The sequence below is a fragment of the Ornithodoros turicata genome, unplaced genomic scaffold (genome assembly GCF_037126465.1).
Source record: "Ornithodoros turicata isolate Travis unplaced genomic scaffold, ASM3712646v1 Chromosome58, whole genome shotgun sequence".
Classification (NCBI taxonomy): Eukaryota; Metazoa; Arthropoda; class Arachnida; order Ixodida; family Argasidae; genus Ornithodoros; species Ornithodoros turicata.
The window spans coordinates 111,735-137,749 of NW_026999385.1; the positions used below are offsets into that span (position 1 = coordinate 111,735).

Here is a 26,015-nt window from a genome sequence, read left to right on the forward strand (position 1 = left end):
ATATAGCGAAAGCGAGCAGCATCTTGAGCAATCTGCAGGGTAAACGCACCCTAGCGGTTATGCGAGCAGCGATGTGCTTGAAGCTGCAGCGAGCAGCGAGCAGCGATGCTGCAGCATAAATGTACCCTAAAGCATGCAATTATCCTCTCTTCACCGTCTTGCACTTGCGATAGGACAGCCCCTATGCCGGTCAGGCTTGCATCAGTGTCGAGGACAAACGGAGTATCTGGAAGGGGAAATGCAAGGGCATGCGGCGACGACAGGCAGGACTTCAGCTGGAGGAACGCCTGTTCGCACGGTGGTGTCCATTTGAAATTCTGTCCCTTGTCCAACAGTTGGTAGAGGGAGTCTGCAATCTCTGCGAAATGTGGGACAAAGCGACGGGAATACACTCTTACCTGAGTTACTTCTATTGTTACTTTTAGACCGTTGTTAAGTGTATTTAGAAGTAACATCGGCTCAAAGGAAGAGGTAACGCAGGAAATTGCGAATTTTAGTAGTAAATTGGGTCTCGAAGAGCTGGGGCAGAGGTAACCTGTGGGGGAAAACCCCTGTCTTCTCCTGGTTACTTGTACGTGTTACTTCTAGTGGGAGTCCGTTACTTCTACGTCGTAATGCGTTCGCAAACAATCACAGCCGCTTTTGATCGCTTTTGGTCGCTTATCTTGCAACAGATTACAGTATCACACGAGAAGGGACACTACATCGCGTCCTCGTGTTTTGTCGGTTGCATCTTTTGAAATGTGACGCCTCTGTGGCTGACAAGATAAATCACGCTCGTGGTTGTAGATGTGTTGTGAACTGCTTTCAAATGACGTTTACAAACAAGGACTTCTGGGGAGTGCCGAGAGGCAGATGCAAAGAGTGCGAGGACTGCAAGAAATACACAGTGGAGTCTGGCAGTCGTCATCTAAAATATGAATACTGTGCGCACAGCCCGGTTTCACATAACAGGATACCTGAAATAGGTAAGTGCTCATTTCATCATGATCGTTCTAAGTAGATTCGCTGTTGGTTCCTGTCGTATGGTAAGTCATACATGATGTGCTGTCTGCGCATATGTAAGCTGTTGGTCGCAGTGTCAACGCTCGGCCTTAGCGCATTCTGCTTTCTCTTGCCAGCTTTGCTCTCTACATCGAATTTACTCTGTATCTCTCCGTGTCGCCTTCTTGTCCCAGCATCCTTCATACGCTGAAAAGTATATGATACCTATAGATCCATTTTGACATTGGGTTTTGTGTAATGAAATTTAACTACGAGCAAATTGTTTCCATTCAGCGTTGAAGAAGAGTGATAAGCGCTGTGGTCTGTGTGCCGTAGCAATTACAACGAAGAGAAACTGAATTTTTCGTAGTACGTTGTTCTGAGAAGTATTTGGTTCTCTTATCGTGGGGTTATATTTTTCATTTCGTTTTTTTTTTTTTTTTCTGACGGACTTAATCGATTTTGGTGTATGGGCTAATTGCTAAAAAACTAAAGCCTATAGTCGACTCACTAATGAAACGATGCGCGATATGGAATTCCTCATGAATAGACAACTGATAGACGACTGATTGACAGTAATTTTATGATTGCGTTTCTTTATGCTCAGGTGTGTGTGTGTGGGCGATTAGTATTTTCTTTACTTCTTGATACGGCTTGATTTTGATTTGTTCAGGGTCGTGTTGTCAATGACAGGTTATTTCGTCGTCTTACTGGCTGGTTGATGAATTGACTCAGTCATTTTCTGGCTGATTGCCTTCCTAAATTTCACTGACTTCGTGGTGAATGGGTCGACTGATGACTTGAGCCACTGTGATTGGTCGATGTGGTTAATTGACCGGAATGGTTGCCCACATTGATGCCTTAATTGGTTGTTATCAGTGGTTTGCTAGTACAACTGACCACTAGATAGCATCTCGCGAATTATACCAATGAAGAAAGTCAAGACAATCAATCAGTCAAAAACACCGACTAGTCAGTAAACTGTTAAAAAATAAGAAATCGATCACTGCAGCTACTGAATTACATTCAGATGAATTTATCTACTAGGCAACCTAAATCCCCATCTCGGTGAGTCAGGCAGTGGAGGAGCGGGTGGGCTGGTGGTAACTAATATGTCAAAGGCCTGCAAACTAATGTCGACTGATTTCCCTCAGGTGGTGAAGAACATGTTCAGGACGTGAACTTGCAGCCACAGGAGGACACAGGGCATAGCTGTGACGTTTTCCATGGTATTTATTTTCTTACATATAACGACCTGCCATCCACAATATATTTTGCCATCTGTGTTTGTTGGAAGTTAACATTTCAGTACTCTCGTCTTTTTATGTGCATGTACCGCTGGCCTCACAATTATGGTGCATTACACCTTGCCTTGAGGAAGTTCAATGTGAACTCCATACTGTGGCTGGTTTCATCCCTGCCGCTACATGTACAAATATGGAAGCTCGTGAACTGGAAAATCCCCCGTTATCGGCAAACGACGCTACGATACCGAACACCGAGTCTTCCAACATATCAGGTATTTACATTTTTTGCATTCATTACTCGTGGTTGCACAAGTGTAATTAAGATATGCTTTTGCTATTAATGATGTACCCAAACAACGTGAGAACGATAAATAAGTAGTGCCCATTCCATTTTAGATATTTATGGTGGTGAAAGCGGCACCGTCCTCACAGCAACAAGCAAGAATGAGGACAAGATCCGTATGCATGCATGCCGCCCCTGCAATTTTACAACACAATATTTCACGCGATTCTGTGAACACATCAAAGCCGCTTTGGAGCTGTGTTCATTCTACATAGTCTCACATATGCCACCACATTGAGAAACGATATCTTCGTTATCTTACGTTGCCAATGCTGGGTTGTGTTTTCCTGATATTCACAATAAAATACGTGCCCCGGAAAGCCCATGGTCATTGTATTTTGGTATGTCACCCGTGTCGTCTTTCGTGTGTGCCTGCATGCAATTTGCTGCATGCATGCACGGACGCGAGGAACGGGCGGGTGCAGCCCCGGAGCCCCGGGAACGGTGTTACTTCTAAATACACGATGCATCTGGTTACTTTTAGAGAGGTAACCCCGGCACAGGTAACGCTGTACCCATTTAGTGTACAGGTAACAATATTGCAATTTTTTTACCTTTACTAGAAGTAACCGGGCTAAGAGTGTACGAACAGAATCCGATGAATGTTCTGAGGCTGGGTTTGTCCCTTGGAGCAGGCCAGGACTGGATGCAGTGAACTTTGGCAGAGTCGGCTTGTACACCAGCTGCTGACACGAAGTGTCCGAGGTATACGACGGAGGGTTTTAGAAAGTTGCACTTTTTCGGGTTGAGTTTGAGGCTCGCCGTACGTAGTCTCTGAAACACCCGGCGCAGGCGATCGATGTGTTGGTCGAATGTCCTACTATGCACAATGATGTCATCGATGTAAACCAGGCATACCTCGGGAGGAAGGCCGGACAAGACAGTTTCCATAGGTCGCTGGAAGGTAGCAGGCGCATTACATAAGCCGAACGGCATCACTTTAAACTGCCAAAGCCCGCGGCCGGTGGTGAACGCAGTCTTTTCCTTGTCCTCGGGAGCAACCTCCACCTGCCAGTAACCGCTGCGCAGGTCCAATGTAGAAAACCATGCGGCTCCATGGGTGTCGTCGATGCGCGGCAGAGGGTACGAGTCCTTCTTGGTAACGTTGTTCAAGCGCCTGTAGTCCACGCAAAACCGTGTGGAACCGTCCTTCTTTTTAACGAGCACTATAGGGGAGGCCCACGGGCTGGACGATGGCTCGATGACATATTGATCCCTCATGTCGCTGATGAGTTTGTCGACCTCCTTGAAACTTGCCAGCGGAAGTCGTCTGGGAGCCTGCTTTATAGGGGAAGCTGTCCTGGTGTCTATGTGGTGCAGGGCTGCCGTTGTTCTGCCGAGATCTGCCGCTGAGGACGAGAAGACGTCGCGGAATTCCTAGAAGAGTGCACGTGCCTTCTCCGCCTGGTCCTGCGTCAGCGGCGGTTGGGAACCCTCGATCGATGTAGTGCAGTAAACTTGTATTGTGCTCCATGGCAGCAGGAGGAGGCGCATGACCCCCGACCCTCTCTTCTGTGAACTGTATCTCTACAACTTGGGAACACTGCCCCAGGCGTTGTCCACGGTGAAGCACAATCGGTTAGGGAGTTGCGTTAAGAACGCGAACTGGTACTGCTCCTTCACCATGATGGACGAGACCGCGGGCGACCATGAGCCCAGCGCTCGGGGAACCTTCCGTACAAGGCTCGACGACACAGACGTTCGGGGCTTGCCCTGACGACATCCGTCCCGGTATAAGTAATTGCGCGTAGGGCGGCACCGTGACGGTGCGGCGGCACACGACGTAGGAGGGGTCCGCGTCAGGGTCCCTACACGAGCGGAGGACCAGTTGCCGGTCACCGAGGAGGAGGGTGCCATCTCGGAGGTTCAGCACGCAGTTGTACTCCTTCATGAAATCGTAGCCCAATATACAATGATCCGTGATGTCGGCTACTAGAATGGCACGCCGAAATTCATGTCCCGCAATGGACAAGCAAACCGTGGCGACCCCTTCCACTGGTACGGTGTCCCCAGCAACCGTGCGTAGATTTTCCTGAGGTGACGAGTGCAGCGTCACCTGGTCTCCTTTCGGGAGACTAGCCAGGAAAGACGAGCTGATGAGGCTTATCGTCGCACCAGTGTCCACTAACATCCTACAGTACTGTCCATTCACTTGTCCATCCACATAGAAACCAGCAGTCGAGGGCGCTTTCTGAATAATCTTGAGAGCTGGGCGACGCCCGGTACGCCCAGCTGATCTTAGTTTCCCGACCCCCCGGTGCCACCACGCCGCCCGCGGCCGCGCCTGAAGCCAGTGCGTCGTGGGTCACGCATTGGTGGAGTGGGACAGACGCGTCGCAGGTGCCCTCGGCCTCCGCAGTTCCAGCACGTGGGTGGCTGCGCCCCCCGTATGTCGTACCACGGTGTCGGTGAGGTAACACTGTGGTCTTCCACTTCGTCCAGCACACTTCGAGCTAAGGCCTGGGTCGTTCTGGCTGCCTTCTTGTCCGCGTCCACTTCTAGCGCACGGGTTAGTGCACCCCGCAGCCCGGTCGAGCCCGCCAGTCGAACGCCCTGCTGAACGTCGGGGTCGGCTATAGCGTCGACGAAGTATCCCACGGCAACGGTGTCGACGACATCTTGGGCGCAGTCAGCAAACACTATTCGCACTTTCCGCTCAATATCATACGCCAGACTCGCTCACAGATTCCTTTGGCAGCTGGACGCGGCTCCTGAGTTGGGCGTGGTAGATGCCCCGCTGATGACGGTCCCCGAAACGATGCTCGAGGGTTGCGGTCAAGTGTGAGTAGCTACGGCGCTCGGATGCAGACAGCGCTTGAAGGACAGAGAGCGCGGTGCCTCGTAAGGAAGAGACGAGGTGGCTCGCCCGCTGCTCGCTAGTCCAGCCATTAGCGTCCGCCACGACTTCGAATTGAGCTAGATAGTCGCTCCATGGCGTTTCCCCGTTAAACTTGTCTGGCTTTGCGGTCCCACCGGTAGAGGCGCCGGCAGGTCCACGTGGCACGCTGACCGGTCTTATGGCGTCCGTGCTCTCCGCCCCATGCTCCATCGACGTAGGGGCCCGCGTATCACCATCCCCGTGTGGCCGGTCCTGCGGTGGACACATCATCGAAGCAAATTCGGCTCGCATTTGCTCCATCATTCCGCGCATGTTCTCACGAAGGAGAGTCTGCAGCTGCTCCTGCGTGACGAGCCCCGTAACTTCAGATCGCTGGTCAAGGGGCGCCGGTGGTGGTGATTGCTTTCGTCGGCGAGGGGGCATACTTGGGGTGTCCCGAAGGATCCCACTTCTGACACCAAGTGTTACAGGTTACAATAGGTCCGAGTACAATATAGTCCTTGCAGTCCTAGTTCCACAGCTTAACTGTTCGTGGTCCCGTGCCCCCAGTTGCCTGTCTCGGGTCACGTGCCCGTTTGCACAGCCGTCATCGTCTTCGGCTCCGCAACAATACATTGTGTAAACCGACAATTTCAGAGCTCCTTAACGTTGTTCGTGAAGAACTATGTACGAAGAACTTGAAACGCCTTTCGAATTTTCAGTGGCCCATTTGTTTCTGTTGGTGTGTGAAGTGAAGTTTTTGACTGATGAATTGTAGATGCGAATGCCTAATAACTATACCGCTCAGCTGTTTCTCTTTCTATATTTTTTACGCTAAGGCACTTTGCTATAATTGCTGTCATTTCCAGGAGTTTCATTACACCCCCCCCCCCCCCCCACAGTGAGGTGTACACGCCCCCTGAATTTTTCCAGCCCCCCCCCCCGATATTCCTGAGATTGCCTAATACAGCTTGGCCACCAATGTATATACCTAAAGATATGTATCCATAAACATATATCCCCCTACGATTGGCTCCACTCGAAATCACGCAGACATCTTATCACGTTGGGTCCCGCATCTTGGCTTCTATGCGCATTGATGATAGTCCCAGCCGCAACACCAATGACAAAAAAGAAATTGTCGTTGCTCTTCGCTGCTGATACGAGTTGCGCCAAGGACTAAAAGGTGATAAGTGCCGTTTGAATTCAGCATGAGAGAGCCGCGACGATATGGCAAGCAAATAACGTGCCAAGATACGAGGCACAAAAGTGAGCTTGCACGGCAAATCGCCGGCAGTCCGAACACTTAAACGGCAGCAGACACCTACGAACACTGGTGCTAAAGTCTGAGGAAAAGACATCATACATGAAAATACATATCCTTCACGGAGCCTTTTGAATTTCACTGTTAATGGTAATCAACCAATTTTTCTCGAAGTGCAGCACGCATAGAGAAGTCCATGCTTCGCTTACACGTTTACCTGCAAGAAATGACCCACCGTCTTCTTCTGAAACATTGCATCATTTGCCAACTTCTTTGCGAAAAGTAAAGAAAAAAACAACCTTTTGCAACCCTGATGAGGGCAGGGGCATCCAAGGAATACAACACAAAGAGTCACTGATGTATTCTGCATTGCGAAGCTATTATCAACGACTTATACTATAGGCCCTTGTACTGCGATTTTAACAGTGGTGACCGCAAAATTTGGAAAAGGCGCAGCAGAGCCTTTTAAAACGGGTGAAACCCTTTGTATCATGATGCCAAAGGCATATTCGTGACGGCATATGCTATTGCCCTTCTCACTGAGATTGTAACGGAGGCGAAAGCAAAATCCGTAGAAGACTGAAGCAGAGTCCTTTAGAATGGGCGAAACCACTTTAATAATGGTTCCAAACAGATGTTATCAACGGCTTATGATGCTTTTCTTCTGCGATATAAAACACAAAACGCTATATTTGTATATTACTCCCTCAACGTTGTCCCTTCTGTCAGCCCTTTGGAGTTCCGGAAACAATGAGCGTCCGCCTTTCGAACTTCTTCAGACCGGTCGTACAGTCTCAGCGCATGCGTATTACGATAATACTGAGACTTAGTCCGTCGAGCGCTTAGGAGGGGAACCCTGTCTGAGTCGCAACTTTGGAGGCCCTGGGTACATCAGGGTTAACACTCACACATTGTGCCGTGGTTGGTATGGTGGCTGGAGGACACACTGACTAAAAATAGGCGATGACATTTCCAGAATTTGACTGTCTTTGTCGAAAAATCGTAGTCTAAACATGGGCCCTGCGCAAAAATCAACGGAATCCTCATTGGCGCAATGCATTAAAATTCATTTGGCAAGGGTGCACTAGGTTTATATTCTGCTAGTACCTTTCATGTCTTCAGGGGTCCTTTGCATGGTATTCTTCTGTACGAGACCATGACATCTTGATATTTTTATTCTGTTTTGCTGTTAATTGGCATAAACGCTGTCTCCCATTGAATTCGCATCCTGTAAGGCCGCTTCCCGCATAGCGGCTGAGCATAGTGGCGGAGAGCGCCGGTGGGAAGGTGACCACGGATTTGGGGTTTGCGCACCGCACCACTCTCAACACGCCATGGTCACTCTCATTCCGTCACGCAGTCTCACGCTTCGCTCCTCCTCACGATGCTCCTCCTCGGGCATTCACCAGCGGCACGTTCCCGAGCCACACGCTCTTGTACCGGTCGCGGTACGCCGCTGTCGAACGCACCATCATCTTCTACGCTAGCGGTCCAAGAACCTTGCCCGCCTCGCCTTCTGACCAGGCTTCTGTACAAGATGCTGGCAGCCCATCCAATTGCGGTCGAGAGGAACCTGGAACAATGTTCCACCGGGGACCCACACGGATACCACCAGAGTTCTACTCCCGGTCTGCCCGTGCTTCACGATGGTCCTCCCCGTCACTCTTCTTGGCGACAAAACTAAGGGTCCACTGCTCACGAACCGGTCGCGGTTCTGTCGCTGCCCCCTCACATCACATCAACCTACTTGCCTGATCTCCGCTTCGGCCCGCACCTGGAACCCGCCCGTCCAGCACTTGTCCGCACCATTCACCCACTACCTCTGCCCATTCAGTACAAGACTCAAATTCAGCTGCCCTTGTTCCACGTCTCGCCCCTCTTTCTCCTCTTCACGTATCGACGTGGATCTCAACCGCTAGCTCTACACCGCTCCGCGTCTGAGGGGGGTAATGATGTGGCGGCCCGTGGACGACGATGATGACGTGCCTCTGATGGTGCGGCTGCCAGCCAGTTCTACCGGGACCGTCCTAGCGTGAGGCCACGATCATCTGCCTGCTGAGACGTTCCATCATCGCCGGTCAGGACTCGTGTGGAGGAAGACCATCGCCCACTACACAGGCGTTTCACCTGCCACACTACCCGATGCTCACTTTGTTCAGCGCAGAGAAAGGCCACAAGGCCTCCAGTCGCCAGTCCTCTTTGGCACCATATGCAACGCCGACGACCAATCGTTAGAGGAAAGACGAATAATACCAAGTTGAAGCATGTGCTTAAATTCTTTTTAGCGATAGCGAGGCGAACTGGTGCGAGACGACGAGGTCGAGCGTGCTCGGGAGGCCCAGTGGTCTCGATGAAATGAACCACACTATGGCTAATCGGATGTTCAGTGTTGCATGGCCGCAGGAGAGATGGGAGCTCCTGTAGAAAGCCATCGTATCGGTTGGAAGGACTCTTGAAGAGGGAGACACGATTGGGAACTTCTTGATGGCATGGAAGTCCTCTGACGTCCATTGACGTGGGGCTTGATATTCGTGGAGCCAGAACCATGCAAACATTCTCTGGCAGCCTTTGCTAAAACAGCCTGCGAAGCAGAGAGTCGTCCAGGGCCTCAGGTCGATCGCCCAAAAGTTGACGCATGCGGCGCGTGGGGTGCGATCTTCAATTTCTTACCGCCTCTGCTCCGACATTGAGGTCCGAAGAATGAGCTCAGCCTTGAGGGTGTCATGCGGCATATGTGCTGGAGGGGAGGCGACCAGATCTGACTTCACTTGCCTCAGTTGGAGCCAGCGCAGCGACGACGTGGTAAAAGTTCGCGAGTTGGTTGGTAATGCCTCTGAGAGCAAACTGCGCTTCGGCTTGTCCAAACCAGACCACCGGTTCCGCGGGCCAGAAAGATAGCAGTTTGAGTGACACGTCAGCGACGTGAAATGGGGCCGGAGCTGAAGAAGGAAGTACAGTCTTGGAAACGGTGTAATGGAGCGCTGGATTCACAAGGGCTGGTGAACGGGCCTGTCCAGGAACTTGAAGCGGTGGTAACCGAGGGACGGCCGAGGTAGGAGGAGGAGATGCTGGGGTCGGAGGTGTTCCGGTAGCCGTCCTACGAAAAAAAATTAGGTGCCGCAAAGGTTCACAAGTCGTCCAGATCGCGTCGGGGCCACCAAGTGTTGTGACTGAGACAACAAACAGGTCTGGAGAGGATATATACTTTAATATGACCGAGCGGTACTAAAGCCAGAGCTACTGGCTACCTTGAACGAAGGTGCGAGACGAAAACTGGCAATGGGGCTGCCACAAAACCATTACGGCGACCATTGAAGGAAAACGGAATAGCAGAAGAGCTAGAATTTTATTCGACACCGGCAGCCAGCGTAGTTTTATCACAGCTACGTTGTCTCACCTCTTGGAATGCGACCACCTCGGTTGCCAAGAGCTCACAATACAGGTTCTGATTCTCTGTACAAAAATTACACCACAAGGAATGTGGATTGCGTTTTTCCTTCGATATTTTTACGTCCGAATGTCACGTGGCAAATGTACTTGTCAAAACAACAACAAGTTAAAAATGTTATTGCCATAAGTTCACCCCGGCTGATAATCACGTCACACTCATCATCTTCATCACCCTATTGGTTTCTGGTTTCGGTTTATTAAATAAACGGCTGGCTGCAGCAACTTGCTTCGTTAATTGAGCGGCACCAAAAAGACCGGAATAACATACACCGCTTCCGGCTATTCAATTGTTGGTTACACAGACGCTAGCTGGAACGAAGATGAGACGCGAAAATCCAGGAGTGCTTATGTGTACATGTTGTCAAAGGGTGCAACTAGCTGAAAATCCTCAAAGCAGCGGGTGATTGCACTTTCTACATGTGAAGCGGAATATCTGGCACTCACCGAGGGCATAAAAGAAGGCAAATGGATAAAAATGTTTTTGGCCGAACTTGGATTTAAGAAGTTTTGCGTCGGAGAACTTTAAATATACTGCGACAACCAATCGGCGATCAAGGTGGTTGAGTATCATGTCTTTCACCAACGCTCCAAGCATATTCGCCTCAAATACCTCTATGTGAGAAACGAATTGGAGCACAGAGAGTTCAAGGTATCCTTCGTCCCAACTGAAGAAATGACAGCTGACGCTCTCACCAAACCAGTATCGAGCGATAAGAACATATCTTGTGCTAGGGAGTGCGGGCTGAATATACCCAGAAGAATATGATTTGGAATTTCTACAATATCAGCCGATTTCAGGGGGAGTGTGTTGTTGCCATGATTTCACCCCGGCTGATAATCAGGTCACAGTCATCTTCATCACCCTATTGGTTTCTGGTTTCGGTTTATTAAACAAACGGCTGACTGCAGCAACCCTCGCGCTACTTCTCATTCCTTCACTGAGCACGCAGCCAGCGAAGCGCACGACCGTGTATTTTCTTACATTCTTACAGAAAAGAGCTAAACTGTCTCTATAAACATTCATAGCACTGCTCGTGTTACGTTACGCATTGGTCAACAGTCGTCGTCATACCTCCGGGATGACCGTGGGCATTCCGGACGAGGCCAATTTTGTCAAGAATACCAGTCGACGCAACATCGTAAACTTAACGTAGAAAATGCGTTTGCAATCGACATAGTTAATGTTTAATTAACGATAGCTGAGAACGCTCAATTATTGTCGGAAATGTCGCCCCGAAAACACAAACACGTTAAATTCCCATTGACCAACTATTGTATACCAACGTAATTCACCCGATGTATACATATACGTAGATGCAATTTGCAGTTACGTCGACGAGTGTAATTTTCCGTCAAGAAATTGACATTCGTCAGTGCACACGCAACATGTTACAGCAACGTTAGAGGAACATTGCGGCTCTACGTTTCCTAAACGTTGTTTATTGACTTTCCATAAACATATCACTGCGTAACACTCTTACTACCACCGTAATACTCTTACCAACAGAGGAAACAGAGGTTTTACAATTCCATTGAGCAAGTAGTCACACTGGAGACGCAAGCCTGAATTAAAAACACAGTATATGAGAGGAACGGATGTCAGGGGTGTTGTTGATTACACTTGACTCTTGCAGCTGCAAGCGTTAACTTCAAAGACGAATCCTGGTCACCGTTACAAACCGTGTACGCCCTACAACACTTAATGAGCATGCCCCCAACTTTTTGCAATTTAGTATATGCTTCATCCTTTTCGCAAATAGAGGCGACTGGTTGATGAACCTACCCCAATACCCGAAGGGGATACCCAAGCTCAATTCCAGTAGCGAGAACACAACGCAGCTTTCACAATTCAAGTAGCAGCAAAACAAGGTAAATTTAACGATTCAGGCAGCAGCAAAACAACGCAATTTTAACGATTCAGGTACCAGCAAAATAACGTAAATTAAACAATTGGGGTAGCAGGAAAACAAGGTAAATGGATTCAGGCACTAGCAAAATAACGTAAATTTAACGATTCACGTAGCAGGAAGACAACGTAAATTCCGCCCTTTTCACGTAGCAGTGAAACAACGTAAATTTCATGTTTCATGGCATTGTAAAAGTAACGTTACTTTGGTGCTGTAAATTTTCATCTCTGGTCGACGTTGCGGTATGTTGTGTCTCTGTTTAACCAGCGCGTCAATTACGCCGAATATCCATCAGCTGGTCAGCGTTAATTGGAGCTGTTTTCGGGGCGACATTTCCGACATCAAATCGACGTTCTCAGCTAGCGTTAATTAAACGTTAACTTTGTGGATTGCAAACGCATTTTCTACGTTAAGTTCACGATGTTGTGTTGACTGGGTTGTTGAACCTTCACTTAAAATAGACACACAAGATATAACTGTTCAATCAGAACATAAATTCCTTGGACTTATCTTTGACGACAAGCTGACTTTTGCAGCACATATCAAGCACTTGAAGAAAAATTTATCAAATCATCAAACCTATTAAAAATACTCTCCTATGAATCTTGTGGTGCAGATCGGAAAACGCTGCATCAGATCTATTCCCTCACTGTCCTTTCAAGTCCGAACTATGGATGTGCGATACAGGGATCAGCACGACCATCTACCCTGAAAATGTTAGATTCCTTACATCATCAGGGACTGCGTCTGATCTTTGGAGGTTTCCGAACATCACCTATGGAAAGTCTCCATGTAGAATGCAATGAGTGGTCCTTAGAAAGGCGCCAGTTTTATCTTTATCTTAGTACTTCATATGCACTAACTATAAGGGGCTATGCACACCATCCAGCGCTTAAGGAGACGCACTACCAACAGCTCTTCCTGAACAAACCCCCTACTGTACTTGCGTTTAGCATGCGTATGTCACAAATGACTGAGTACTACACTTTTCCTCACTAGAGTTTTACGATTGCGGAAACCAGCGAAACAACTGCTCCATGGCAACCTCATATGGAATGCGACAGGTCTCTAACAAAGTTTAACAAACGTGATACATCCAGGACCGTCCTACTGCAAGAATTTGAGACCCTACAGGAGAGTTTTAGAAACCACGTGCAGCTTTACACAGACGGTTCAAAGACAGGCTCTGGCGTGTCATGCGCAATGGTTTCTCAGACAGGTACAAGATCTCACCGCTTGAAAAAAAAATGTCACGCCCATCTTCACAACGGAAATTTATGCGGTTATTTTAGCTCTCAACTACATCCTGCAACATCATGTCAAATCTTCTGTGATATACACGGATTCACTTAGTGCCTTGCAGGGTATTGTGGCATTCGTACAACAAAAAAATATCACTGTTCATCGTTCGAAGTACCTAGGAAGTACGGTGACCAATAGATCTTATCAATTAATTATTTGCTGGGTGCCCAGCCATGTTGGGATACCTTGCAACGAACAGGGTGATACAACTGCTACAACTGCCTTTTCCGGTTATCTAACTCCTTTTGATGTTTCTTGTCAGGATCTTAGGCCTGTCCTGAAAAAAGCCATAAATAAAAAAATGAGCGACATTGGGACAAACAGAGCTGTTAAAAGCCGCATAGGGAGTCCGACACTTACTTTTGACAGCCATGGTCAGTTGACGCACGAGGTCATTTCATCATGTCTAAGGCTAGGACAACAGGGTTGCGGAGTTGCCACTCCGGAGTTGGAATGATTCCGGAATCATTCCAGATTTAGCAGAGCCCGGAATGCAATTGGAATGGATTGGTGGAAACTGCCCTAGGAATGGGAATGGAATGGTCTGCGTGCCCCGGTGAAAGTTTTGGTTTCTACGTGTTGGTTTCTGCCCTCGCACTCTTTGCACCGCACCTTCACACGGTCAAGAGTGGAATAACCTTGTCCTTGTGCTTTTTCCGTGCTCGGTAATGCCAATCTCCTCTAGCACTGCCGGACATGCCAGCATCGTTACCGGTCCTTTTCTTTTATTGAGGGAATTAACGGAATGGAATTGGGTTGCCAAGCCATTCCAGGAGTGGGAACTGACCATACCTTTTCATTCCGAGGAATTGAAAGGAATGGAATTATCGCAAATCTCCATTCCTCGGAATGGAATTGGAACAGAATGAGAGACCCCATTCCGCAACGCTGCTTGACACACCCACCTCACACATGGTTTTCGTCTCCGCAGAGAGGGGTCCCCCCAGTGTACGCACTGTGGGGAGCAACTCTCTATACTGCACGTTCTTGTGACGTCCCTGCTACATGAGTCCCACTGTGAACACCATTTTCATGAGTCTCATCAGTACAGTTTGCCGTTTCACCCAGCCCTACTACTGGGTGATGAGCCCCTGTTGCTGTTTTTAAGAATCCATAACTTTCTGATAGACGTTGGCTATCTATCTCCTATGTAGTTCAATATGCATGTTTTTACCATATGTTTTTATTTATATGTCAATTTGCCAAGTATATTGTTTTACCATAACCATCATGGTTTTTAACTAGTCACAACTCCCATTCATCATCTCGAAAGATAGTTGTTGTTGTAAGTAGTCACAATTTCACCATTGTTTTGGCGCACTATAGCCTTAGTTGTTTGTGCGCCATTAAAATCGAATCGTCATCATCATCATGATCTGTCGATTAAGGCTAACAAGGCGATCTTGAGCTGACCTCGGCTGCTGCATCTCGTGTTCAGCTCCATTCCGAGTTTTAGTTGCCGCTACGCAATATTGCCTTCTTTCCCTTTCGAGTCGTTCCATGGCGGCGGTGCTTATTCTCAGCAGCCAAAGTATACTCGCCCCTTATCTTCAGTCTTGTCAGTGAGTCCGTTGAAGTCGTTGTGGGCAGCGTTCAGATCCTGCCCACTGCACAACATAGAAATTTTGACGCAGGGATAGTGATAAAAAGATAAAAACACTGAAGCTACTGTTTATTAATGTATTACAACCTTTCTTTCAGTAGACTGCATTGCAAAGCACAGCAAACGGTTTATCTGAGTAGACCGTGATGAAGAATGAACGTATGTGATATCGCGTGCCGGTGTATAAGCACAGAGATGACGATGATGTAGATGGCGGCATTTCTTGAAAATATTTAACAGTGGGTGCGTTCAATACAGTGCTGGACAAAGGTTTACGGAACACGCTCCGTCAGAGTTATACTCTAGTAGCGAATGGTACCGTACGCACCTGCAAACGCATGACTCGGTTATCTAGGCACATATATCCGTATGATGCAATTCGTTGCTAGCGTGTAACTCTCAAGAAGGAAAGTGCCAGAGCGTGTTCCGTAAACTTTTGTCCAGCACTGTACCTAGAAAGGGCTTGATGAAAATGCAAAGTGTGGTAGGTGGGATCACGAATATAACTAGGAAGTACGTGAAGAAATACAAAATAAACAAAGTGGAATGGTCTATATAACTTGGAAGTGCTCATAAAAAACGAAGCGCTTAATAGTGTAAAATTAGCAAAGTGAGATGCTCGACATAGCTAAGAAGTGCTTGATTACAATGCAAAGCAAGCAAAGTGGGATGGTCCATATAACTGGGAAGTGCTGGGTGATGATGCAAAATAAGCTATGTGTGATGGTTCATGAAGCTCGAAAGTGGCTGAAACACCGTAACAAACCAGACTGTCTTGGTACATGTAACTAAGTGCTTGGTAACAATGCAAAATAAATGGAGTGTGATGGTGTACATGCATCTGAAAAGCGGTCGACAACAACGCAAACTAAGAGGAGCTGTGATGTTGCATGTACAGTCGTCCCTTCTTATTATGGACCTTGTTAGAATGGACAATTCAAATTATGGACAGCACTCTGGGAATGAAACTTCTCCCATGTATTCGTGTCTCCATAATACCGAACCTTGCTTTTCGGACAATGGACAGCACAAATGGCTACAAACTCCATGGAACCCTATGTATTCTTGTTTCCCTGTTATGGACACTTTCCCGTGATAACAATCTCCAGGAGAGTACAGGAGCATGACACGCCCTTCTTTTGGGATCCTCCTTCTCTCATTCGAGTAGGGACCACAAGGAGGTCAGGAGTCATGAACAGGCATGATGACGTGACCCGGACGCGGAAGCAGAGGAATTTCTAAACACTGACTACAAGGTAGGCATCGAAAATCAGTTGACTGATGACGCAATTGTGGCGACAGTGGGGCAATCAGAATCCGAAGAGGAGTCCTCAAACTGTTTGGAAGTTTCCTGTGACAATGCATGTAGTGCTAAGCCAGTTGTCACAGCAGCAATGACTGAGGAAGGCATGCAGACAGCGCTCCAATTCTTCGAAGGCAACGGAGATGAGCCTCAAGCAATTAAAGTTGCGGATATTCTATCGGCTGTGAGTCCCACGCAGTGCGCGTACAAGCAAATGCTGATAACTTTTTCTTTTCTTTTCACAATAACTGCTGTCTGCTTCGATATTATGGACGATTCACTTGATGGGCAATTTTTGCGAAGGACGAGAGTGTACATATTAACGAGAGACGACTGTAACTAAAAAGAGTTTGACAACAACACAAAATAGTCGGAGTGTGATGGTACATGCAGCTACAAAGCTGTCGATACCCTTATCCCAGTAAACCAGAAATATCTCAGGTACGTCCCACAAAGGTCGCGCACGTCGCATATGCCCGCCACGTCTGTGCGATGTTACCTGTACCTCCACAGTGGGACTTCGAAAAGTGTCTTACTTTCTATATCCCTGGGACATCTGATAGATGTAAAAAGAAAGGCGCAAGCGCGCGTTATTTTTCGGAGACATTTAAGACACGTGACCTTTAGTGACGTGACGTAAGCAAATGGAGAAAAATTGTAGATTTACTGCTTTATCTACCAAGGAATCACATTATAATGGGTAGCTTGAGTTAAAAACATGATATTTGCCTGGATGGGGTGAGGAACGTTCGCAGCCACACGCTGACGTCGTTTGCTGACTCCCAAGTTAACTGCAAAGACGTTGTCACTGTTGTAAACGTGATACGTCACGATACACTTGATGAACGTACTCCAACAATTTATATTTCAGTATATGCTCGCTCTGGAATCGCTTGAAATCCGCGTACGCAGCGGCGGGGCCGAAAAAGGGCCTGCGTCTCATATGGTGAAAGGCGAAAGCTCATTTACTATCGCGCGATCTGCATTGGTCTTGGATTATGGCCGAAAGTTGACCCCTCCCCAAGTGGGGTGTGCTGCCAAAAGTAGATGCCTTTTTGCTTAATTAGTGTGTGCAGCATTCATTTGCTATAGCAATCAATCACTATCAATTTCAAATTGATTCAGCACAAGAATAGCATAAATTTTAAAATGTCCCTGGAACATCCAAATATCCAAAATAGATGTCTATGCGACGGTTCTGGGATGTGAAAACAGTAGGAATCTGGCAATCGCGTGGATGTACTTTCTACATAAACGGGCTCTCTGTGAAGCTCCCATAGATATCCTAACATCCAATTTGCGATATCGCCAGGATGTACCTGTGATGTATATGGTTTGCTGGGATACGTGTGCTACCAATTTTTTCTCTCATATATTTTCGTTCAAATGGGACAGGAAAGCCTTGGTGCACTGGAAGATCGACGAAGATACCTGCTACAACGACTCGAGATAATCACCTCTCTTGTGGCGATCTCGGTAGATAGTCGCCAGGATGGGCTTCCACCAATTCTTGAACCTTTCCTCCACAATCAACGGCTTCCTGTTCTGCCGAAACGGTTGTTGCTTCGCCATCGTCTCTATTGTCCTGAGCTGTATTTATTGCGAAGGCCGTGCAGGTGGGCGCTCATTTTTCTCCCCAATCTCAAATATTGTGTGTCTGTTATATTGCTCAGTAAGTTTGATGGCTGCTATGCCACACGCGTAAAACACTCCTGGCGTCTCGTTTCTCTGATTTCGAAACGAATAGCTTTTTTTTTGTTATTGTTGTTGCACGCATTGAATCCGTTGTGTGATAACCCAGTTCGCGCAAACTTATATGTCAATTCTTAGCCCGTTTAGAATCGTCTATCGTCTATCCGAAAGTTCATGAAACCAGAGACATCAAACTACTTCGAGTTAACAAGGCGCTTACACTCACATTAGAGCGCACTTCCACTATTCTGGGGGACACCCTCACACTTCTCGAAGACAATGGTGATGGAATTCGAAGCCAAGTGGTGAGTAATACTTTCCACCGACTTCAACCTTTACTTCAGATATGAATGCTATTTAGTTGTTGACCCTGCTGCTTCCAAGTACACTCATCCACAAGACAACCGCGAATACCTGGTTTGGATTGGTCTGAAAAAGAAAACTATGAAAACGTTGTACTAGCGTTGTGTAGCTGCTCATACATATTGAAGCTCTGTTCAGAATCCCTGTGGGTTGCGGTGAAGATTAGCGTAACATGAACTGCATCTTATTCGGGAATCGTGAATAGACGACCCTCTGTTTATAAACACGTGACGTCACGATAAGACATGTTCGATGATATATTTTGCTGTGGTAGGCAATAAGTAGGAAGAATACATCAGCTGATGAGCTGATAGGTGCCCACCAGCATGCTTTGCGCGGCAGCGTTACGCAATAACTGATGACGTAGGGGCTAAGGACTATTGGCTAGGGGCCAAGGACTATAGGGGATATAGAGCATTGCAAACCCTCTTGGGTAGTAACTAATGGCGAGTTCCGCTGGTCGTTGTAGTGCCTTCAATCCGACGTGCGTAGCGTTTCATTGGTCCTTCCGTTCGCTCTTCCTTCGTTTTTAGGTTGAACCAACACCAGCACGTTGCAGCCACACCTCATCGTCCCTCTCCCACATTCTCTTTGGTGGTACGACGCCTGCTGAACGAAGCCAACGTACAACCGCCCTTGTGACCTTCATAAGAGATATTCAGCTTAACTTCCGTCATGAACAGCCGGAAACAATTCACCTTTATTGAACTCTTCTTTTTTCTTTTTAATGTTCTAGACCACTCCCCCCTTTATAGCCTGTTCTATCTCTTCCTTGCTTCTTTCTTTTCGGTCATGAATAGAGCTTTTTTCTTTGTTGCTGCTGTCTGCCTCCCCTCTCGCCCTACTACCCATGTTCATTCCAGATTCCAACGAGGACAGACGTCACTCGACTGAAACTCCCTCTACCACATCCTGCGATAATCCTGACGCTGCCTGCCTTAGCGTGGTCGACTACGGCAAGCAGTTTCATCACGACCAAATGGCAGACTGCTAGACTGCTCTGTGCTGCACGAAAACGACTAGTCGAATTCGCCATAAGTTACGCGTAACTTACAAGCAGCTGCAACTAGTTATTAGTTTTAAATTCCGTGTTACACCGCAAAGCAACTTTGTCTATGAGCGGCGTACCCTATCCAGTAGATAGTTAACTAGTTACTGTGCAGTGAAAGTAACATTCTTGAAGCTGTAAAATGTACTTTTGCTAAAAGTAACTGTAAAATGTAACTCTACCTAAGTTACTCAGGTATTGCAGTTTTCTTCACGCGTCAGCTTCCTCATCCCGTGCTGTAGTCCATTGGAACGCTATAGCGAAAAAGTATGGACATAAGATCAACTGGATGTTCCATGCTGAGTGACCTGGACTGACCTTACAGCGACCTCGCTTTATTGGCACCTGCCATATGGGCTTTCAACCCTTCTTTCCTAACCCATGAATTCCACGAATTTCCCCATCTCATGTGCAGAGGGAGCGCTTAGGACCCCTAGCGAGGCTAACTCCAAACGTGCTCTTGTTAGGGGGAATTCTCTGTTTAGGGTTAGTTTCACTGGAAGGAAGAAATGTTTCCAGTCGAGTTGTCCAGTTCCCATTCTCCGCGACAAAATGTTCTCCCATCTATTCTGTGTAAGCAAGTTGTTGAACAGTGTCTTTGAAAACCGTAAAAGCGAAAAACAACCAGCGCTACATCGTACACGGACTATCGATAACGCACACCACGAACCCCTCTCACGTGCGCTGCTAAGGTAGCGCTCACACGGGGCAACTGTTTCCAGCAACTCGAATCGACATCTTATAACCAATATCCAGACCGCGTTCACACAAAGCAACTCGGTACCTTCGGCCACAAGCAACCTTACGGTAACCAGAGAATGTGGCTTCGAATCAAACTGGTGGTGTATTTTGTTTAGCTGCTGTTTATCAAATCTTTGTCTGTTTTTTACGACAAAATAACATCATTATCTTTAAAAAATGGCTATTGACATGTTTGTGTGACGTTAGTATAGAGAAAAATATATTTGTCAGCTGAACCTGCAGGATGTGAGCCCATGAAGCCACGGACGAAATCACATCACGCCATCGGGAGTCACGTGGCAATGCTCCCCTCACTGATTGGCCTGTGCACGAGCAACTTCTCAAACTTTCGGTCGGGGATTACCGGTTCATCCGCTGCAGTTCAGTTGTGAGGGTTCGCCGGGTTTAATCACACGTTCGAGAAGCGCTCTATGGCACGTGACGAACCCCACGTGTGACAACATCTTAGCGCGAAGCATCAGAAGATCGTGCGCTCAACATAAACAAACCGGAGGTGGCATCGTCCCATGGATCCCGTCCCACGTCGGTGTCGGCGGCAACGCAAGGGCGGACCAGCTGGCGTCCTCGGCACACCTGGCTGCAGCAATATTTTGCCAACTCCGGACGATAGCGACAGGCAATGAGCAGCTTGTTGAACTGCGCCACGCTGGAACACGGAACATCATGCACCATGATCGCCCCCTTCTCCCCATGAAAAACCTTCCTCGAACCATACCGACCATGCTCCATAGGCTCCGCAGTGGGTCTGCATCCACCAACTCGTAACTATTCAAGATCGGCTCTAGCGGTGACGCCTGCTGTGGCCACCGTCGATAACCTGAAACAATCGAAAGTAGTAAGTACTGACCACGATTATCCCGAAACACACAGCTGGTCTGAACACGATTAAATTAGCAATTAGAGCTAATTACGACCCCCACAGTAATCGGGACCCTCCAGGGAGTCACCACACTAATTGGGGAGCATTTAACTCGTGTCCAGATCAGCTGTGTGTTTCTGGATACGCGTGGTCATAAAAAGAAAAAAACAGATAAAAATACAGTGGAGAGAAACAATTTATTCGAAAATCAACGATGCCGCGTCGAAGAAACCGCTCCGGAACACCCGAGTGACCAGCGACCGCCATGTTGCTTGTTGACGGCCGGTAGTTGCAGAGATCGACGACAGGAGGCCACCTATTTGCAAGGCATCACACCAGATGGCACCACCATCATAGCTCTATGCGAGAAAGAACAAAATACTCTTTTTAAAATTTCGTGTTAGTGCCACGAAGCAACTGTGGCTATGACCGACATACAAACTTGGACAGATGGAGAGAGGACAGCAGGAAGGAGTGGGGGACAGAGGGTTAGTATGCATCCTGGGCCGACTCTAGGGGGAACTGTGCAAACATTTATCTGGAAAGCCTTTGGAAAACACAGGGAAAACCTCAGACAGCACAGCCAGTGACAGGATTCGAACCCGTGTAAATCCCAGTGTCGGCGTGGAAAGCGATCATCTTAACCACTATGCCACGGCAGCTGGTAACAAAGTACTAGCGGCAAGTAAAATTGCAACACTGCTCAACAAGTCTAAGCATGCGAGAGCATGGGGAAAAGGCCTAACCCCTACGGCAAACATGCGACCGCACGGAGAAAATACTACACATCAGGGAAAAGGCTTAAGGTTATCGATTAGGCCTAACCACAGCATCACCGCACAACGCTACGAAATTCAACGGCTAACACAAGACGACAACCACAAAATGCTAGGCGCACAGCACTAAACATGTGACAACACGGAGAACAGGCTTAGGATGCTACGAAAACTCAACGGCGTGGAAGTCACTGCTAAACAAGTCTAAACATGTGTGTACAAAACACAGGGAATAAGGTCTATGTGTTACGGCAAACATGCAAGAAAATGCGTAACACCAGCGCAGTAAAAACCGCGCAAACATCGGGAAAAACCGCCACGGCAAATCACTCACCTATCCCCCCGCAGCGACGGAGCATCCGGTCCCGACGACTACCAAGCCTCAACTGACGCGGCACGACGACGGCAGAGCGACTGACCGCATGTCCTCACTACATGAGAGCCAGTGTGCAAGTGACAGGAGCACCTCTCCGTGGCCGCTACGCATGTGCGTGCATGCTCCTAGCGCCCTCTGCATCGCCGCGGCCGGCCGGCATCGAGCGGTCATCTCCTCGTGAGCACTCCGCATTTCGGTTTCGCTCTCTCCTTCCACTGTGCGCGCACTCCTACTGGCAACAGGTTGCTTCTCCGTTTAGGTTTCCCTCTCGTTTCTTTGCGCGCATTATTTCAAAATGCAGCGTGCACTGCTATCTCATCATCATTCTGACCAATACGTGGAAAACGTCATGTGTGGTATATTCTCATGTGTTTTTCGTCGTCGCCAGGGAAAGACAAAAACGAAGAACTTCGTTAATTTATTCGCGGCATCATCGAGGAAGCCTTTCAAGTCCACCACCTGGAATGGTTGCAAGCACATCAAGAAATGTGCCAGGACAAGATGAAGATGCTCGACCACATCTTAGCGGTGGACAGACTGACGAAAAAGAAGTCCAACTTCACACTGGATAATCTGTATTGGGAACGCAGTTCGGATCTAGAGGACGACATGTAAATAAAAGAGATACATTTCTTTACGAGGCTCAGTCTCTTCTTTTTCTTTGTGTAACGTGTACACATGCACCATGTCTTCCCCCGAACCTTTTCGTTTCCCCCATCCTTTTCACTGTATTTTAAGTGGTCCATCCATGTGCGGTAAATCCACGTTCGTAGCGAACGTGTTGAGGAACCTGAATGACGTCGTGGACACTCCACTGTCGCAAATATTCTACAAGCAGAAATATGCTTTGCTGACCATGCAGGACGAATTTGGTGACTCTGTAAAATGTACCAAGGAGCTACCATGAGAGCGAGACATGTCGCGTGCTACGCTCATCGTCGTCGACGATCACGTGACCGACACCGATTCCTTGAAGGAGGTTACCAATCTGTTCATGCGAGGTTCTCACCATGCCAGCGCGTCGATCTTCTTACTCATTCAAAACAAATTATTCAACGGTAGCCATTTTAGAACTACGGGGGGCGTTCAAGTCAAACCGGGACTTTTCCTTTTTCGCAAAAGTAAAATGAACTTACAGGCGAGAAATTAGTTTGATTTTTCAACGTAATCTCCAGCTGCACTAATGCACTTGTCCCAGCGTTTCACGAGGGCTTGGATGCCAGGAGCATAGAAATACTTACCGGCGCGTAGCAGCCATGATCGGACCGTATTCTTGACCTCGTCGTCGCAGCTGAAGTCGCAGCCCCCAAGGAACGCCATCAGTGGACCGAAGAGATGGAAATGGCTGGGGGCGAGGTCTGGACTGTAAGGGGGATGTCACAGCAACCCCCACCCAAGTTCCTGTAAGGTGCCTATCGTGAGATGTGCGGTATAAGGGCGTGCATTGTCCTGTAGGAGGAGGACTTCTTTGGTGATGAGGCCCGGCTTTCCGAAACTGGAGGTGTTCATGAATGATACTGTTCAACGTTCCCACAGAAAGGTTCGTCTTTTGAGCCAGTTCGAGACATGTTATCCGTTTGTTTTTGAGGATCGGGCGCTCCACAAGTTGGATGTTCTCAGGAACTCTGACAGTGGGCTCTGAGCCGTTCCGTCTGGAATCGTCCTGCACTGATGTACGGCCGTCTCGGAATCGTTTGCACCACTCAAACGCTTTGCTGTGGCTAAGTGTATCGTGGCCATACTGAGCCTGAAGTCTTCTGTCAATTTCAGATGACTTTACGCCTTCATTCACGAGAAACTTCATGACAATTCACTGTTCAATGTGCGCGCTTACATTGCTGTCGGCCATCTTGTTCAGCATGTGTCTTCTGTTATGCTGAAACTTTGGACGACCACGTGGTGAACGCGGAGGCCTGTCGCATGTGAAAATGATGAAAAAGGAATAGCGCGAGCCATTTGTACACTCAGGAGACAGAAAGTCCCGGTTTGACTTAAACACCCCTCGTATATCCTACAATGCCAGTTACGTCGTCCTGTGGCGCACCTTGCGCAGCGTCCACCAGATGGAAGATTTTGGGCAACAGCTATTTCGTAGAGAAAGATTGGAGTATTTTCTGGACGCATATAAACAAGCGATGTCGTCACCCCGCGCTTATTTATTCATGGATCTTCACAACTATGTGCACAACGATCACAGGTTGCATAGCAATATCTTTCTGGAAGAACATCAAAATATCTACGCTCCAAAATGAATCTCCGTCCTCACCTCACTTTACTCAAAGTGCTCTCAACTCTACCCCCTCCGCAGCGTCGCAACGTCTTGAGACGTTCTTCCTCGTCTGACATGAAACACCTCTCCCAAATTTGTCTCAATGTATTGAACGGAAAGATTGCTTTGGCTCCAGACACGTTTGAAGGAGCACAAACGCTGCATTTGAAGGAGCACAAACGCTTCTTACGTCAGCTCGCCTACAAAAAGATTCACAAGAATCCGCAACGGTTGAAGCGGTATCTGTCTCAGCAGCGAGGGCAGGGTGTTCTTTCGTCGGTGGTTCCTCTCCTGCTGTCTGCCGTGTTGAACCTTTTCACCAATGGCCAAGAAAATTGAAGTTAGTTATTGACTCATTTGATTCAGTTCGTTTTAGCGATTCGTTCAAAAGATTCGTTCAGTGATTCATTGACGTCATGACGCCACGTGACGCGATGACATGATCAAGTCATGTGACCGGTCACCTCACATTTATTATAAAGAAAGAGTCAAGAGAAGAGAGGCGTGTTCTGGCAGTCTCACATTGCTGTGGTTATCTCTGCTTGTTATAACATACTCACAATCAGCAAGGCACTCAAAAGAAATGAAGAAACACGAAATAAAAAAATGGACCTGCAGAGAACAGTTTCGTTTTGCGTTCCCACGTGCATTGAGCTTTCATCGACTCAGCTACACTTGCTTTCACGCTCTTGTCATATATATCAGTACTGTATCACACAGGAACCAGGAATCTGGACGAGCCACCAATGATGCCTAATAATTACAAAAATCGACATATGCCTACTAGCGTTCACACTTCACAGTCTGCACGACCACCCTGTCTTCCAAACATATGCATGAAAATTCAGTCTGCCCACCGGCACAAACACGTCGCTGAGAGCCCGGCGGCTCACAGAAGATAGCACACGTCGATGAACATACCCCAACCTTGAACTTCAGCCTGGGACTAGCCAACACCAAGTCCTTCACAACGACCATGGCAACAGTTGCATCCAGTTTTGAATGGACGCGCCAGGGCTCCTACTAATTAAGACCGCTCAATGAGATAGTTATCTCGTTAGGTGCCGAACGGATCCATCCCCAGTGAAGGATCAGCCAAGGAACACTTTTATCAGCAAACACTTTCAACACTTTCACAATCATCAGCAAACCAATTCAAGCCCCGTCCCCACACACACGATCAGGAGTGGCCAGACCATTCCGTGGATCACGCCAGGAAGCGCGAACCAACAGTGCCAGAATAGCCCGAAGGGAACGAATCAAGTCATGAATCAGTGACGCAGAGTGAGAATTATTCCCCAGCAACCGGCGTGAAGCAAACATATCAGAACACTATTCAGTGAGCCCCCCACGAGCACACCGCACAACCGAAGCCCCAAACCGACTTCCATCGCAAATGGATCACTCAATGAATCGGTGAGCCACACAAGCACGACCATACAAAGATTCTCCCTCGAACTCGAACTGTCCGAAGCGAACAGACTGCTACATGAATCAGTGATGTAACACGCACAGCAAACGAGTCACTTCGACTCGAGGAGAGCAGCACAGCAGCCAGTCGTGATTCATACGACTCAGACCACTCAAACTGAATCCCGATTCAATTGATACGTTCGTTTGATTCGGTCTCGCTTGCGTGCTGCCTTCAC

The 26,015-nt window shown here is 47.9% G+C and overlaps 1 protein-coding gene across 2 annotated transcripts in view; it reads left to right on the forward strand.

Moving 5' to 3' along the window:
- Window positions 1-26,015, forward strand: part of LOC135374441 (venom metalloproteinase BumaMPs1-like) — a 93,423-nt gene that overhangs the window by 19,386 nt on the left and 48,022 nt on the right. For both annotated transcript variants that reach the window (XR_010416901.1, XM_064607402.1), the window contains exons 2-3: window positions 17,617-17,837; window positions 18,052-18,218. Coding sequence is in view for 1 of the 2 variants with exons in the window: in XM_064607402.1 (XP_064463472.1) it covers window positions 17,714-17,837; window positions 18,052-18,218 (291 nt within the window). In the remaining variant the exon portion in view is untranslated. The remainder of the gene's footprint in view (window positions 1-17,616; window positions 17,838-18,051; window positions 18,219-26,015) is intronic.